The sequence below is a fragment of the Sorex fumeus genome, unplaced genomic scaffold (genome assembly GCF_029834395.1).
Source record: "Sorex fumeus unplaced genomic scaffold, SorFum_2.1 ptg000001l, whole genome shotgun sequence".
Classification (NCBI taxonomy): domain Eukaryota; kingdom Metazoa; phylum Chordata; class Mammalia; order Eulipotyphla; family Soricidae; genus Sorex; species Sorex fumeus.
In genome coordinates this window covers 2,021,140-2,039,321 of record NW_026606058.1, presented here as the reverse complement: position 1 = coordinate 2,039,321, position 18,182 = coordinate 2,021,140, and the positions used below count along the sequence as shown (strand labels likewise).

Genomic DNA, 18,182 nt, shown 5'->3' with positions numbered 1-18,182 from the left:
AATTGCACTGGAGAAGAAATTTTATTCACATGTATTAAGAACTATAAATGCATAAAATATTTTATCCATCTAATCAGTCATAAAATATAGAAGAAAGATGTGGGATGGGGACGTAACTCAGTAGTTGAATGTACGGGTTACATATATGAGACTTTGGGTTCAACTTACAGCATCTTCCATGCTCTGCTGTGCCCGCCCCCCTTGAAAAAATGAAGAATTTGGGGCTGGAGTGATAGCACAGCGGGTAGGGCGTTTGCCTTGAACCTGGCCAACCCAGGTTCGACTCCCAGCATCCCATATGGCCCTCTGAGCACCGCTAGGAGTAATTCTGGAGTGCAGAGCCAGGAGTAACCCCTGTGCATCACCAGGTGTGATCCAAAGAAAGTCCCCCGCTCCCCCCCAAAAATAAAGAATTTTTCCATCTCTATGTAAAGGGCTAGGGATGTAGCTCAGGGGTCCAGCCAGCACATACTTTGTACGTGTGAGGTCTTGGGTTTAATCCTGGACACTGCAAAATAACCAAATAGTACAAACCTGTTGAAGAAACTGCAGCATTTTAATTGAAGAATGTTAGAAAAGATCTGTTTTGCTTTTTGTGGGCACGCTTGTGGCTGTGCTCTTGACTTACTGCTGGCTCTGTGCTCAAAGATCATCTCTGGCAGGCTTGGGGACCAATTTGGGTGCCAGGGATTGAGCTAGGTTAGCTGAGTACCAGACAAGCACCTTAATTGTTGTATTATCTCTCTGGCCCCAAGATCTGAATTGGTGTTAAACATACTATATTCCTGGGGCCTTGCACGTGGCCAACCCAGCTTCAATTCCCAGCATCCCATATGGTCCCCTGAGCATCGCCAGGGGTGATTCCTGAGTGCAGAGCCAGGAGTAACCCCGGGCATCGCCATGTGTTACCCAAAAAGCAAAACAACAACAGCAGCAACAAAATACTATATTCCTAGATGAGGAAATGCAATATCATAATGCTTCTGTAATTTAAAAATTAATAGGGATGGGAGAGAGAGCTCAGTGGGCTGAATGCATGCTTTGCACTCAGATTTGCACCCTGTAACACATTACCAGGTACCCCTAGCACTTCTGGGAGTGACCTCTCAGTACCAAGCTGGGGGTAGCCCTATAGCACCACCAGTATGATTCTGAAATAAAAACGGTAACAATAAAGTCAGTCTATAGGGTCTGGGAAAAGCTGTGCATTTCTTGCAAGCCTGAGGCTGGTGAGGCTGGGAACTCAATGTCCTGGGCAGTAACTCACATACCCAAGTGTGGTTCAGCAAGCCACAACAAGTTGTGTGATCTCTACACATTGTGACCAAGTATATGTAAGCACTACATCTAAGCTTCTACTACAATACCGCACCAGGCACTGAGTGTGACGACAGTTACCACACAGAAGGGAAAGGAAGGAAAATAAAAGTTCATTTTCCATTTTTCTAAGGCTCCAAATGTGGTGTGTTGGATTTTTAGTTTTTATTTTTTTAAAGAAAGCCCTAACTTTTATTAGAGTGACCATACCAAAGTACATTTTCCGTAGCAGTGTCAATGATGTAATTTTTCTGTGTTCTTCATAGCATTTGGAGTGTATTTATTTTTTCTTTGTTTCTTTATGGTGCCAGCAATTACTCAGGGCCCCACACATGCAAGACATGTGCTATAACAAAGACATCTGGAATTCTTGGCAGCATTTGGTATTTTTACTTTAGCCATTTCCAGTGTTGTGTAGTGCATCTTCTTGTGGTTTTAATTTGCTTTTATTTTTTTCAAGGCTGATGATGTTGAATATTTTTCATATGCTTTTATTTATCATTATATATATTATTTGGTGAAATGTGTCTTAAAATCTTTTATCCATCTAATCAGCCTGTTAACACTTCTATTTTCTTTAAATTTTTTTATCAATTTTATTTGAATTTTATTTGAATCACCTTGAGCTACAGTTACAAAACTTTCACGTTTGAGTTTCAGTCATACAATGATCAAACACCCGTCCCCTCCACCAGTGTACATTTTCCACCACCAATGTCCCCAGTATCCTTCCCATCACTCCTCTGCCTCTGTGGCAATTTCCCTTTTACTCTCTCTGCTTGTGGGTATTGTGGTTTGCAATACAGATAACTGAGAGGCCATCATGGTTGGTCCTGTATCTACTTTCAGCACACATCCCCCATCCCGAGCTACCCTCCAATATCATTGACTTAAGCGATCCTTTCTCTATCCCAGCTGCCTTCTTCCCCAGCTCACAAGGCAGTTCAACAAGGGGCGGAAAGGTTACTTTTTTTTTTTCTTGCCACACCTATTGGTGCTCAGGGATTTACTCCTGGTGGCATTAAGGGGATCATTTGTGGCACAGGAATCCAGTCAGGCTCAGCTGCATGCAAGGTGGCCTTAACTCCTGTACTATCACGTGCTTTTTATAAGGTTAAGGTTTTTTTTTTTTTTCTGGTTTGGTTGGTTTGGTTTTTGGGCCATACCCTGCAACACTCAAGCCCTACTCATAGCTCTGCACTCAGAACTACTCCTGGCATTGTTCGGGGAACCACATGGGGTGCTGGGAATCGAACCCAGGTTGTTTGCATGTAAGGCATGTGCCCTTCCACAATACTATGGCTCTGGCCTCAATAAGCATTGAATTTTGAGAGTTTTAAAAATGTTCTGAATATGAGGGCTGAAGGGATAGTATAATGGGAAGAGAGCTGGCCTTGCACACAGCCTACCTGGGTTCAGTCCCCAGCATTCCATAGGGTTCCTCCAAGCACCATCAGGAGTAATTTCTGGGTGCAGAGCCAGAAGTAACCCCTGGCCATCACCAGGTGCACATCCCACCCTCCAAAAATTCTAAGTGTGAGTCATTTGTTGTCTGTGGCAGTATTCTTTCTCATGGCCTTGTCTTTTAATCCTTTGATAGGGTTTTCCACAGAAAGTTTTTCTTTTGTTATTTGTTGTGGTGATGGGGCTCATAGTGCCTCCCATTGCTGGAGGTATCACTGCAGGGGAATAATCCAGGACCTGTGCTCTGTACAACCTGAGCCACAGGCCTGGCCATATTTTAATTTTATTCAAGTTCAGTTCCTGGATCATTTTGTTTCTTCCATGTTCTAAGTCTAAGAATTCTTTGCCTTCCCCATATCCTATAAATTCTCAGTTTTTTTCCTAAAAGTTACATGGTTTGTGGACAAGACAGATGTTCCAGTGGTAAAATACTTGTCTTGCATACAGTCCTTGTTTGAATCCCCGGCCCTGAATATGGTTCCCCCAGCAGCACTGCCAGAAACCACCCCTGAACACTGAGTCAGAGACCAAACCAAGTCAGCTACTTGCAAGGTTAGCATCCTGCCTGCTGTACTAGAGTTGTTCTGCCGCACCCTGATCAATCTTATATTGTTCCTCTTGAAGTTATCCCATAGTTTTTTGTGTTTTGTTGATTTTTTCCCCCAGGCGTCTTTTTTTTTTTTAATTTTCTGTTGTTTCCTAGAGGTTTCCTCCATCTTGTCTTGGAGCTCCTCTATCTTTTCTCAGCTGTGATTATAATATGGCTTAAATTTTCTTTTGAGTTTCTTTTGAATTTATTTTTAAGACACCATGATTTACAAAGCTGTTCAGACTAGAATTGTTTAAGGCATACAATGTTGCAACACCAATCCCACCATCAGTGTCCCCAGGCTCACTGCCATCCCACAGCCTCTGCCCCCTTGGCAGGTTTATAACAAATTCATTTTATATTGCTTGCTTCAACAAAACTTAGAGAAGTGGCAAATGAAATTATCAGAAGATAAAGCAACAAAAATGAATTTTTAATGGTTGCTTTATGATTTTAACCTGTGCAAATAAGGAAATTCAAGTCATATAATACAATATAATATATGCCTATTTTCATTGACATACTAAAGTTTCAACTTTGGCATCTAAAATATCACTGTATCACAGTCATCCTGTTGGTCATCGATTGCTTTGAGCAGGCCCCAGTAACGTCTCCTTCGTCCTAGCCCTGAGATTTTAAAAGTACCACATTCGAGGCTCTTTCAGGGTCAGGAGAATGAGACCGATCATTGTTACTGGTTTTTGGCATATTGAATACACCACGGGGAGTTTGCCGGACTCTGCCGTGTGCACAGGATATTTTTGGTGGCCTGCCAGGTTCTCCAGAGTAAGACCCAGATAATGAGATGTCGCACGGCCGCGGCCACGGGCTTCCAGGAGCAGGGTTTTATAGTCTCTGGATCTTGGCCGTTGATGGGATTACACGGCACTGGGGGCAGTTGGTGGGTGTAACACCTACATACTGGAAGGTGGGGGGATCTGAAACATATTGCATTAAATTTTATTTTGTACTTGAATCTTATTGTGGTAATCGAAATACCTTCTTTGTTATAAATGAGGTTTCTTTACTTTTTTTTTGCCCCCTTGGCAGGCATATAACAAATTTATTTCATATTGGGCTGGAGCTATAGCACAGTGGGTAGGGCATTTGCCTTGTATTCAGTTGACCTGGGTTCGATTTCTCCGCCCCTCTTGGAGAGCCCAACAAGCTACCGAGAGTATCTCGCCCGCATGGCAAATATGCCAAAAACAGAAACAAGTCTCACAGTTGTGAGACATTACTGGTGTCCACTCAAGCAAATTGATGAACAACAGGAGGACAGTGCTACAGTGCTTGGTCAAAAAAACTTAAAAGAATGGCAAATGGAATTATTATAAAATAAATCAATAAGTCAATTTGTGATGATTAATTGCTATGTGTTTTTAACTTTCCTTAATCGAGTAAAAGACAACCATATGCACTATTAGTGAGTGCCACACTCAATTCCATGTGGTGGAAAGTTTCTCTTGTCCTTTAAAGGAGCTTTTTATTTTTTTTTAATTATTATTATTATTATTATTTTTGCTTTTTGGGTCACACCCGGCGATGCACAGCGTTTACTCCTGGCTCTGCACTCAGGAATTACTCCTGGTGGTGCTCAGAGGACCATATGGGATGCTGGGAGTTGAACCCGGGTCGGCTGCGTGCAAGACAAATGCCCTACCTGCTGTGCTATCTCTCCAGCCCCTAAAAGAGCTTTTTAAATGCTTCTTGTGAAACTGGTTCAAGGCTATGAATTTTCTGTGCTATTCCCTATGCATGAAGCTCTGTATAGTTTCTTCAAATCTGAATAATCTAGTTGGATAGAGCATTCTTGGTGAGTTTTTGTGCTATATCTTTCCTTATTCTTCTGTCTTGTAGAGTCTTATTTGATAGATCCGCTTTGAATTTTATGGGCTTTCCTTTGTGTATAAGTTCCATTTCTGGTCTTGTGCTTTCAATATTCTGTCTTTAGATTTTTGTTTAAGTTTAATGTGTCTGGATGTTTTCCTAACTGGGTGTATTTTCACTGGGACCCTTTGTATTTCTTGGATCCTGGTACCTGTAATCCTAAACTCTGGGAAGTTCTTTTTATTTCTTTAATTATTGTTTCTTCACATTTGCCTTCCTGTTCCTCGGGGACCCGGGTGATTGGTCCTCTTGAACTCATCCCATAGTTCTCTAATACGCTCTTTCACTAGTTTCCAGACTATTTTCCACTTTCTGCTATTTCTTACAGGTTTCCTCCTCGGAGCTTCAAATCTGAAATCTTGGAGCTCCTTAATCTTTTGCTCAGCTTCTGTTACTCTGGTGTTCAGAGCTTCTGTTGCGTTTATGTCACCTACCATGTTTCTGTGATTCCTGACTGCAGAAGCTCTTTTCGTTTTGACTCGTACTTTTTTGTGCTTTGCTTATGGTTGTCACCTGTGCCATTATTTCTTTGAGCTCATTAGACATCCTCGTCATAGTGTCACTTAAGGACCCTGTCTGAGGTTCACTGGAGTTGTGAATGTCTTTGGTAATAATTGTTTTCACTCTGAGCTTGGTGGGTTTCTGTGTGCTTCCCCATGGGTTTTCTAGTGTTCTTGTGCGAGGGCTGAGTTTTTGTAGCTAACCCCGTAGGAAAATGGTGAGGGAGTTGCTGGAGGTTGCTCTCTGTCTTCTCTGCCTGTCCTCTCAGAATGACAGGAAGAATAACTGGGCATGTATGTTTTGTTGAGCAGGCTCTTTCTCCGGATGGAGATAAGGTTCCGTTTTGGGAGAGGCCCAGTGATAACATCCAGAGGCAAACCTCACCTGAGCAGCAGGCAGAAGGGTAGGAAGGAGCCCTCAACATTATGCAGGTCAGGTGTGGAGGCTGCTGGAACCCACTGTGGGGGTGGGGCTGTTTCTATTGTTTTTAATATTACTTAGCATATGCTTCATTTCTGTCATTTCCAGTCGTAGTTCTTATTTTCACTCTCATTCTTTCTGGTGCTTTCCTGACTACCTATGCCATTCTTTCCTTGAGCTCATTAAACATCCTCACTATGGTGTTCCTAAAGTCATTGTCAATTTATGGAACTGGTTGAGCCTTTTATTTTGTTCATTTATTTTTATTATTTTTTTAAAATTTTATAAGTTAGTGTACAATATTGGATTACATTTAGTATTCAAACACCAATCCCACCACCGTTACACCTTCCCACCACCAAATTTGGGATGTTTCCATCCCAAGCCCCAAGCCCTGTCCCAAAACGCAACCAAAAGAATATATTTTGTATTGTCTGTTACGAAGAACTGCTGAACATGCTTACCAAAAAGTGTTCGTATAAGAAACAGAGTGAAGATTGCTCTGTTTTGGCAGGAGCCATTAAGACATTCTATAGGATATCACTAACATGTTGTTAAAGTTTGTGTGATGTGAGCGTTGGTATACATATCTGAAAATATGTATAGATGCATATATATATATATTGATTTATATGATTTGTTGCCTACTGTCTGAACCCCATCAAATATGGTGTGGTAATTATGGAGAATGGGTAGGGAGTGTCTTATGATATGTCAAGGAATATGTTCACTCATATATGAGGCTTGGCCCTCATATATGAGTGAACATATGAGCATGCGGGGAGTGGCCTTGGAGCATGGCGGCAGTTGGGTTGTGGAGGTCGACTGCTGGAGCTGGTTCCCTTGGGGCAGGGAGGGCTCTCACCCGCCCCCCTCTGGGGTGCCCTGAGTGAAAACAGCCTGGTACGGAGACCGGTGGCATGGCTATGGGGGCCTCATTTTATGCTCTCTTCTGGGAGATGCAGCCATGTGATCTGGAGGGCGGCCAATGACGAGATTGTCTGGCGCTGGCAGGAGGTGGCTTATGGCAGTGACGCCCGGGTCGCCGGGGACTGGGGGAAACGGGTGGTCGAGTCTTCTGTTATGTTTTTGTTCACTGAACTTGGTGGGCTTCTGAGTGCCTTCCCCGCTGGCTTTGCTGTGCTCCCGCAGTGTTACGGTGCGTCTTTGTAGCTAGCCTCCCTGGGAGTCTCTTGAGGGATTAGGCTGTGGGGCAGGAGAGCTGCTCCTTTCCTTCCCTGCCTGTCTTCACCTAGCTATGGGAAGTATAACTGAGCAGAATGAAACTTGATGAGTATTGCACGTGACAGGGACGAATGGAAATGTTACTGGCGACCGCTCGAGCAAATTGATGAGCAACGGGATAACAAGCGATACAAGTGAAGCGGCTCATGCGGTTCAGGAGACTTGGTGCTGGACCTTTCAGTATAACAGCGGCCTGGTGTGGAGGCTGCCGTGATCTGCCAAGCCAGAAACAGGAGAATCTCTCCATTCCGGAAAGGGTCTGGAGATGCCAGCTAGGAGATTCGCTGAAAATGGTGAAGCCCCTGGGCCACCACCTTAGCCACAAGCTGGGTTCTGGAGATGTGCTGGGCCCACTAATTCCTAAGGACCATACTTTTAAAATGTCTGTTTCATTTTTGTCTTACAGAATTGACACCAGACGTTCCATCCCTGGGTCCAGCCATTGTCTCTGGGAACCCTGGGGCTGGGATTCAAGGTGGAGGAGCCGTTGTCCAGAGAGCTATTAAACGTCGACCAGGGTGAATATGATTAATGTGTGTCATGAATGTCTTCTATAAATCAATCTGATTGAATGAGTTGCTCAACCCTCTTTGCACTTTCTAACCTTTCCCTTCATTCAACTGGTTATACAATTATACTGCTCTTTTGTAACTTTCTTTAGGTATTGAAATTTTTTTCCTTATATAGAATTGATATTTATTTCTTATATAAAACTGATTTTTTTCCTTATATAGAATTGTCCTGGGTTCTGGGACAGGAGAATGCGAAGGATCGGAGTCGAGGGTCTCCCACTAGCAGACTACCAAGGAGTCAGGGGGAGAAGCAGACTCTGCGCGGACTCCGGGGCCAGGCTGTTTTCACTGTGGGCACCCTTGAGTGGGGCGGGTGAGAGCCCTCCATGCCCCAAGGGATCCAGCCCTGGCAGCCGACCTCCACTACCCAACCACTGCCATACTCCAGGCTGCTTTCCGGACTGCGTGGCCTCTTTGTAGCCAAACAACACATCATAAGACACTTCTTACCCATTTTCCATAATTACCACACCATATTTGACAGTAGGCAACAAAGTCATAGAAGCAAAATTAATAGATATATGGGCTGGAGCGATAGCACAGTGGTGGGGTGTTTGCCTTGCGCGTGACCGGCGTGGCCAAGCCAGGTTCAATTCCTCCGCCCCTCTCGGAGAGCCCGTCAAGCTACCCGCACAGCAAAGCCTGGTAAGCTCTCCGTGATGTATTCAATATGCCACACACAGTAACAAGAAGTCTCACAAAGGAGATGTTGCCGCTTGAGCAAATTGATGAACACCAGGATGACAGTGATACAGTGATACAGAGATACAGAATTGATATTTTTTGTTTGTTTTTTAATAATTTAAACTTACCTTTTGGGGGATGTGGTGGAGTTTGGGTTATACTCTGTTTCTCAGGACCTATTCCTGGTGGTGCTCTGGTACTGGGAATTAACCAGGGTCAGTCTCACTTAAGACATGTGTCCACTAAAGTGTCTCTCCAGCCTTTTCACAGAGCCATAGAATAATTTTATTTAACATTCAACACGTAATGGTCAACTAATGTCAGACAAGCTCTCTATTTCCAGTCTTTTGTTTCCCAGTCAGCACAGTTCTACAATCTAAATTTATCTTAGAACGTCACCTTTTTAAGTTTGGAATCAGCTAGTCATTTAGAATTTGAAAATTGATTTTTGATCTATGTGTTTAAAGAGTGATATACAACTTTTTTTTGAGCTTTTTGGTGGTGGTGGGTGGTGCTGGTGGGGCTTCCCAGCTGTGTCCCGGAGCCCAGGGGCTAATCCCAGTATACCTGGTGCTGGGTTATGGAACCTGACAGGTGTGTGGCCTCCCTTTGCATTGCTGCCCTGGACTGGCAGGCGGTGTAGGCTACCAGGACCACCGCAGGGGTGCTTGCATTGGTGACAGGGATTGAATTTGGGGCCTTGTGCATGCAAGGCTTGCACTGTACCCCTTTGAGCTATCTCCCTGGCCTTCTAAGCAATTTTTAAACCAAAAAAATCTCTGTGAGGTAAGGGACTGTGACTGCTTAAAATTTCACTGTTGCTCTAAGTGTTGTGTTTGTGTTCTTTTTTTTTCCCCCTGCTTTTTGGGTCACATCTGGTGATGCACCAGGGTTACTCCTGGTTCTGCACTCAGGAATTACTCTTGGCGGTGCTCAGGGGACCATATGGGATGCTGGGAATTGGCCCCAGGTCGATGTGCAAGGCAAGCGCCCTACCTGCTGTGCTGTCGCTCCAGCTCCTGTGTCTGCGTTCTTAAGTCTTTTTTGTAGACTCCTTAAATTTTTAGTGTGATGAGACATTGTGCTGATTGTTTGTAGGATACAAAGATAAAATAAGGCACAGTCTTTTGAGTTATGATCTGACAGTGACAATCATTGCACACATAAATAGAACAACAGGATACTAATTTATGAAGAGAAACATATATAGAGCTCATGTGTTAACAGTGTATGAAAATGCCACAAATTGAATGGTAAAGATAGTGAACGGGTTTCAGAAAGGGAATTAATTTATGTTTTTTTTTGTTGCTTGGTTTTTTGGACCACAGCCAGCTGTGCTCAGGGCTTACTCCTGGTTTTGAACTCAGGGATCATTCTTTGCAGATCTGGGAACCATATGAGGTGCTGGGGATCTAACCCAGGTTGGCCCAAGTGGTTTATCTCCTATCAAATCTGTTCAGCCTCCGGAAATTGTTTTAGATAGGACTGGAAGAATAGGTACCCATTTTGGCATTGAATCTTCCTTCTTTCTCTTCCTTTCTTCTTTCTGTTCCTGAGCTGGGGCTGGAGAAATAGCATATGAATTAAAGCATATGCCTGCATGCATATGATCCCTTGAGCATCTCTCATGCAATTCTGGAGCGCCTGCCCCCGCCCCCCTTGAGCACTGGGTGTGTCCCTGGAGGCTCCCCCAAGCCCCCTCTGCCTGCTTGGCCTGCGTAACTCCCAACACTTTAGGGCCTGAACAGAACCGCATGCTCGGGCCCTTGCATTTACTGCCATTCTGATTGGCTGAGAATTGTTGGGAGAGTCCGTCAGGCCTCACTTAGGAGGCATTATTTAGCTAATATTCCATCTAGCCTTTGAGTTTCTTCCCACCAATCATAATGCAGGAGCGATCCCTATTAAAGCGGGGATGTACTAACATATAAAAAAGACTCGTTCTCTCTTGGATTAGGGATATTGCCCAGTGGTAGAGTGTGTGCTGTGCATACATAATGTCGGGGTTCCATTCCCAGCACACCTACAGAAAGGTACTTGCTGTGTTTCTAAGATATTTAAAAATTCAGACTTGTCCTTTGAGTCATAGAGTAAATAATAAGTAACTTAACAAGGGTTCTGAAGGTAGTTAAGTGGAAGATTAAGGATGGGGTTTCCCAAAGTGGGGAAGTACCATCCCTCCACTCACACTTGGGATGCTGGGACCATCCAGGGGTCAGGGTAGCAGTAGATGCAATTGAAGAAAGATTGCAGAAACAGACTTTCTGTGTATTTGCTTAAAGAAGGTAGATTTTCGGATTGGGAGAGACACTTTGATTAATTTTTTCTGAAAAGGAGAATTAGGGCAAATACGTTTGAGAACTTCTGATCTAGGATAATGTATCTTGGAAATTTAACTTTAGAGTCTACTGTCTCAAATGATAATGTTACAGTTTATACATCAGAGCAAATAACTAGAAGCATTATAAATGTTAAAGTTAGGACTTGGGTTGGACAGATAGAATTGGGGTTAAGGCGTTTGCCTTGTGCGTAGTCATCCCAGTTTGATTCACGATTCCATATATGGTCCCTCAAGGATCCAGGAATGATCCTTGAGCATTACCACGTGTAGCCCCAAAACATAAAAAAAATTAGGGCTTGGTCATATAAATTATAGCACATTAAAAATAGAAGACTGCTATTAAGTAACAAATATATTTACACAGAAAAATGTTCATAATATATTAAGATAAGTTAAAGTATATATTGTATACCATACTATCGAAATTAAAAATATACATAGCAAAAAATTGTGCTTACCAGATTTCTCTGGGTGGTAGGATTATGATTTTTTTCTTTTGTTTTTGATTACTTTCAGAATTTATAAAGAGGTATGTATTGTTGATAATCAGAAAGATTATTAAAAGAAGTAATAAAATTTCTTTTATAGAGAACACATGGAAAGATAGAAAGTTAGAATAATAGTTCTGTTATTCAAAGTTAAAGTCCATTAGTTTTTTAGTACAATTTACTTTTTATTTTATATGTAGAGTTTCAGTAGCTGTAATTAAAATTCTACAAAACATGACTTTATAACCTAATTGTATATGAAAATTTTTACATTTTTGTATATTCTATATGGGCATACTTTTTAATAGCTGGGTAAAGAATGTACTTAATTCCTTTTTGATTCATACAAATTTTTTGTTTTGTTTTATATTTTGTTGTTGTTTTCTTTTGAGGTCACACTCAATCTGCACTCTGGAATTATTTCTGGCAGTGCTTGGGGGGACCACATGCTGTGCCTGGGATTGAACCTAGGTCACTTGTGTGCAAGGCAATTGCCTTATCTGCTGTGCTATTTCTCCAGCTTCAGTAAACATTTTTGGCGGGAACGAGGGGGCATCGTACTCAGTGACTCACAGGGCTTACTCTGGTAAGTAAGGTGGTAGCAGGGAATTAAACCAGGGTCAGCTGTGTTCAAGGCAAGCACCCTTCGGCTGTACTATTCTCCAACCCCTTCATTCCATTTTGGGACATTTAGATTTTTTTGCTTGGTTGTTTTTTGGGCCACACCTGGCAGTGCTCCTGGCTCTGCACTCAGGGGTCACTCCTGGTGGGCTTGGGGGATCATATCGTGCACTATGGATCAAACTCAGGTTGACTGCATGCAAAGCATGCACTTTACCTGCTGTATTATCTCTCTGGGACCTTACATCACTCCCCTCTTTAATGTCCTTTCTTTTTTGTTTGATTTTGAGCCACACCCAGTGGTGCTCAGGGGTAACTCCTGGCTCTGTACTCATTCGTAAATTACTCCGGAAGGTGCTCAGGAGACCATATGGGGTGCTGTGGATTGAACCCGAGTCAGCCATCGGCAAGGCAAATGCCCTTCTTGCTGCATTTCCACTCTGGCCCCTTTAATGTAATTTTTGAAAGAATTTTTTAGAAAACTGATAACAACTAGCATAATTAAGAATAGTTCAAAAGAATGAGAAACATGAATTCTTCATACTATTTCTTCTTTGACTTTTGTGATGAATTTTTTGCTCCTTGTGTTATTTTGTTCTATAACATAAAAGGTATAATAGCTATCCAGTTTGACACAATAGGCTGAGGTGTAATTCAGTTGGCTTATGAGCTGAGATTCTTTTTTTTTTTTAAATTGGATCATTGTGAGATACAGTTACAAACTTTCATGATTACGTTTCAGTCATACAGTGATCGAGAACCCATCCCTCCACCAGCGCACCTTTTCCACCACCATTGTTCTTAGTGTCCCTCCTGCCACCCTCACCCTATTCCCCCACCCCTGCAACCCTCATCCCCTGCTCTGTGGCAAGTACATTCCTTCTTACTCTCTAATTTTGGGTATTTTGATTTATAATACAGTTCGATATGCCAGACACAGTAACAACAAAGTCTCCAATGGAGACGTTACTGGGCCCGCTCGAGCAAATCGACGATCAACGGGAGGGCCTTTACCTTTACCTTTTTACCTTATACTAAGAGGCCATCGTGTAAGCTGAGAGTCTTAATTTCTTAGTGTTGTGCTGGCTCGAGCTTCGAATGAACAGAGAGACAGCTCAAGATAGGATAGTGAGTTTATTAGAAGCTTAGCGCTGAGGACCCCAAGTCAGAAGAGAAAGAGCCCTTTTTGTTGAGAGGGTCTCCCTCTTATCCTCTAAAGGTGGTCTACAACCTAAGTACATTCTTATCAGTGAAACAGAGGATACAGAGGTAACAAGTAAAAGAAAATCAATGCGTCGTTCCCACATGGTATGACCTTCAGGTGCTCAAAAGGAAAATAGTGTCAGTCTCTTTCCCATTTTTGGTGCGGCCTTCAGGTGCCATCTCTCATGTGCTCCCATAAATCTGTCGGGCCCCATGTGCACCCATCAGTCTGGTGAGCTGGTGGGCTCTTAACTTCATTAATTGGGGTCATAAAAGGAATGCTTCTCCCTCCCTTCTCTTGTTTAATTTAGGGAAGCATGATAAGTTATGTGATAAGTCATAACTAAATTTTCAGTTTCCCAGTCCCCATCACATTTTCTTAATTTTTATTACAGTTTCGTAATTCTCATTACATACAGCTTATTTGTCATCACTTAGACTTACAGGATCTCTTGTTGGCTTTCTCCAGGTTGGATTTTGATGATGATGGAGAAGGGAACAGTAAATTTTTGAGGTAAGACTTAAAAAAATTTCTCTAGATCTTTGATATTAAAAATTAGCTCATCATCTTTATGTTTCTGTTTCTGACTTGTAATATTTTCGTCCTTAAGCCTAAGGAGATGCTTCATTTTTCAAACTAAAAATTATAGCATAGTGGGTAGGGCATTTGCCTTGTGCTTGGCCTGCCTGGCCAACCCAAGTTTGATTCCTCCATCCCTCTCAGAGAGCCTGGCAAGCTACCGAGAGTATCTCACCCTCACGACAAAGCCTGGCAAGCTCCCTGTGACATATTCGATATGACAAACACAGTAATGAGTCTCACACTGGAGATGTTACTGGTGTCCGCTCGAGCACATCAGTGAACAGCGAGCGGAGGACAGTGTTACTTTACTTCACCTTAATATTTTCGAGCACTGTTAATATGCAGGAAGAAGCTCAAGGGAGGAGTGGGCATATTTTAGACTGTTTTAAGGTGGCAGGTGTGCTGGCTGTGCTACTGAACTGAGCTGATGTGCCTAGGTGTCTCTGTGATCATTTATCCCAAGGAGGCCAGACCATGTTTCTTTTCATGCAAACCATGTTTCTTTTCTATGTAAGTCAAAACTGTACATAGAAAATCCGCTTAAAAATATCAAGTAAATATAAGATACTGGGGAGAGATACTTGTACACTCAAGTACATTGTCTTACTTTCCACCAAAAGGTGGAAGCATCCCAGCTATTTCTCCTTTGACAGATGATTAGGTAAGGGAGATAGGAGGAGGAGGGAGATCTTGTCACGTGCTGCAACATTGAGAACCTTGAGAACTTTACACTAAATGAAATATGCCAGTTACAAAAAGATAAAATAATATACCCTTCTTTTTTACATGAGGTGTTTGAAGTAGTTAGGATTTGAGAGATCAGAAATAGAGATGGTTGCCAAGAGCTGGCGTTATGAAGGAGGTGAAAGTGGAGAAAATGGGAAGATGATGATTAGGGAGACTGGAGTTTGTTTGTGACATGAGAAAACTGTAGATAGAAGGGACCAGAGAGAGAGTCCAGTGGGAAAGGCACTTGCCTTGCATGCAGCTGACCCTGGTTTGATCTCTGGCAACCCATATGGTCCCCTGAACCACTCCAGGAGTGATCCCTGAGTGCAGGGCCGGGAATAAGCTCCGAGCACAGCCGAGTGTGGAAAACCGAACCAAGTCAAAACTGTAGATACAAACATCAGGGAAGGGGAGAGGGAGAAAACCAATGCTGTAAGTATCTGTCATGCGATGTTGTGAGTATAGTCAACGTTTTTTAACTCTATACTTCAAAATGGTTAAGATAGTAGATTCTTTATTTTCGTTTTGTTTTTGACCACTATTAGAATAAATAATATCAAACTATTGTTAACCTCGGAGTGGTGCTTACAGGGGCAGTCACCTCTGAGTCACTTCGTGAGAGCATCATTTCACTCTAATTTTATTTTGTTTTATTTTGGGTGCTGGTTCACCATCCTGTAGGGTTCCTTTGTAAAACATTCGGGACCGTGTCCTCCACCAGTGTCTGCTTCCCTCTGCAGAGTCCCCCTCCTCACTCCCCCTGTGGTGCACTTCCTACTAGAGGCCAGTTTTCAGTTTCTTGAGCTACTGGGCATTTGTTACTCCCTTACTACGTTTTTTTATGTAATGTATATGAGAAAGATTATACTTCTTGGTCGTTTGCCTTCTTGAGTAACTTCTCTCAGCTTGATACTCTTCAGATCCATGTAGCAGCAACTCGCGTGATTTCATCTTTCCCTATAGCCAAGAGGTATTCCATTGTATATATGGACCCAGTTGTCCGTTTTTTGAGACTTGGGTTGTTTCCAGATTTTGCCTATTTTGAACACTGCTGCAAATAAAATAAGAGTACCGATGTCTTTTTTTTTTTTTTTTTGCCACATTCAGCAGTGCTTAGGTCTTACTCCTGTTTAGTTATTGATTGATTTTTTTTTTTTGGTGGGGTCACGCCTAGTGTTGCTCAGGCGTTACTCCTGGCCCCCAGATGTCTTTTCTTAAAGCGGGGAGGGGCACACCCACCCTGCTCTGAACTTACTCCTTGCTCTGTAATCAGGGATCACTCCTTGTGGTGCTTGGGTGACCATATAGGGTGCACTTGAATTGGCCTTGTGTAAGACAAGCTCCCAGTTTGCTATACTAATGACCCTCATTTACTACTACTTTTTTTTTTTAAATTTTTATTAGTAAAACACCATGAGGTACAGTTGTAGACTTACAAATTTTTGTGCTTGGGTTTCAGTTATACAATGAATTACTACTACTTTTTTGAGGAGTGTTCGTGTTTTTCCAAAAGATCTGGACTGGTCAGCGTTTTTTGAGTGTCTGATAAGTTGATAAATGAGATGTTAGTAATCTGATAATAGTTGTGGGGACTTTGGGGTGTGTGTGTGTGTGTGTGTGTGTATGTGTGTGTGTGTGTGTTGGAGAGAGGACATCTCCTGAGCAGTGCTCAGGAGACATGGGGACCCCTCCAGCCAGTTCTCAGCCAACCAGATCATCAAGTGCAGAGGCTTGAGGCTGCAATGCTGCTCAGGCTCTGTGGTGCTGGGGATCACTTGGCGTCCAGGGTTGTACCTGGGACCCTCGGCAACCTTCTGTTGTCAACCTTTACTGTCTCTCCTGCCCATACTTATGGGGTTGAAAAATTCTGTGGAATACTGTTCTTTCTGTTACTTTATAATGCTTTCGCACTGGCTTTCCCCCCCTTCTGATGGTGGTGGGTTGCCTCTTGGTGCTGAGGAGCTACTCCCAGGAGTGCTCAGGTGATCCCTCAGGCAAACCCAGGGCTCTCATGGCACGATGGTCTCTCTAGCCTGTTGTCCATCTCCCTGCTCTCATTGGCCTTTTTTTTTTCCTGTTGAGTATTTTTGCCCCTTTCTAGTTTCCATTTCAGAGTGAAATAGGTTTAGTAAGTATGTTTCACACCACTTCCTTTTCTCTTTTAGGTGTGATGATGACCAGATGTCTAATGATAAAGAGCGGTTTGCCAGGTAAGGTGGTTCTGTGTTGCGGGACCAGGCAGTTCAAGCATTCTGAGTTTTAATTTTATCCCAGTGAGAGTTAATTTTTCTGTTCATTCTCTTCCCTATTCCAAAAGCTAGGGGAAAAGTATGCTGTTATTTATAGGCAATATGACTTCAGTTATTGTTATAAGATATCAAACTAATTATATGTTTTACACAGAAATTTTTTTATATATGATAATAGTTCACTGTATTTGCTGGGTGTCTATAGAGATAGAACTGATAGGGAATTTTGGATGCAGGTATGATTAATGGGGGCCTATGTAATCTTTATGTATAATGGCTTTCTGTTAAAATTTGTAACAAGGGGAACGGGAGAAATAGTAAAGTGGTTAAGGAACTTGCCTTACACATTGCTGACCTGGGTCCAAATCCTGGCATCACTTAGGGTCCCCTTTTAATTTTAGGAACTCTGATTCTCAATATTATTAATGATAGGATTTCATGTATAGCATAGTGCAGCACGTCTTCCTCCTCCAGAGTGCCCACTTCCCTCCACCTTTTTTTGGGTGGGGGGGATTCATGGGGTGGGAGACACACTCGACGATGCACAGGGCTTATTCCCTGGCTGTGCATTCTGGAATTACTCCTGGTGGCCTCTAGGGATCATATGAGGTGCCGGGGATCAAGCCCTGGTTGTCCACATGGAAGGCAAGTGCCATGCTTGCAGTATTATTGCTCTGAACCCTAAGCTTAATTTTTTTTTCTTTTTGGGTCACACCTGGTGATGCACAGGGGTCACTGCAGGCTCATGCACTCAGGAACTACTCCTGGCATTGCTCGGGGGACCATATGGGATGCTGGGAATCGAACATGGGTCAGCTGCGTGCACGGCAAATGCCCTACCTGCTGTGCTATCGCTCCAGCCCCCGAGCTTAAAATTTTCAACACTTAAATTTTTAAGATTAAAATGAGATGTTATTCATAGATGTTGGGGAATCATTTTCTTAAGCTAATAGAATTACAGTCTCTTTACTGAAATTTTAAAAATATATGACATAAATTATTTTAGTCTTCATTTGTGCATCTTATTTATATATTATTGATTTCATTCATAAATATTGACGAAGAGATAGTACAGGTTAAGTTGCATGTTGCCAACCCTGGGCTGACCCCTGGAGGATCCTAGTTTGACTCTTGGCACCATACAGCATGATCTGAACAACAATGTATGTGATTCTCCCAGTCACCTCCACCCAAAAAACAAACCCACAAACAACCCAGAAATATTAGGAGATTATGGATCTGTAGTAGTAGTATTTGGGATTTTAGTACCTTAACTTTCTTTTAAT

At 42.6% G+C, this 18,182-nt stretch overlaps 1 protein-coding gene across 7 annotated transcripts in view; it reads left to right on the top strand.

Moving 5' to 3' along the window:
* Positions 1 to 18,182, top strand: part of ARNT (aryl hydrocarbon receptor nuclear translocator) — an 85,466-nt gene that overhangs the window by 26,548 nt on the left and 40,736 nt on the right. For 6 of the 7 annotated variants that reach the window (XM_056132202.1, XM_056130236.1, XM_056131464.1 and 3 more), the window contains exons 2-4: positions 7,833 to 7,944; positions 13,805 to 13,849; positions 16,813 to 16,857. In XM_056132202.1, coding sequence (XP_055988177.1) covers positions 7,833 to 7,944; positions 13,805 to 13,849; positions 16,813 to 16,857 — 202 coding nt within the window. Of the gene's footprint in view, positions 1 to 7,832; positions 7,945 to 13,803; positions 13,850 to 16,812; positions 16,858 to 18,182 lie in introns of those variants that run through there. The other variant, XM_056132881.1, reaches the window with a different exon arrangement.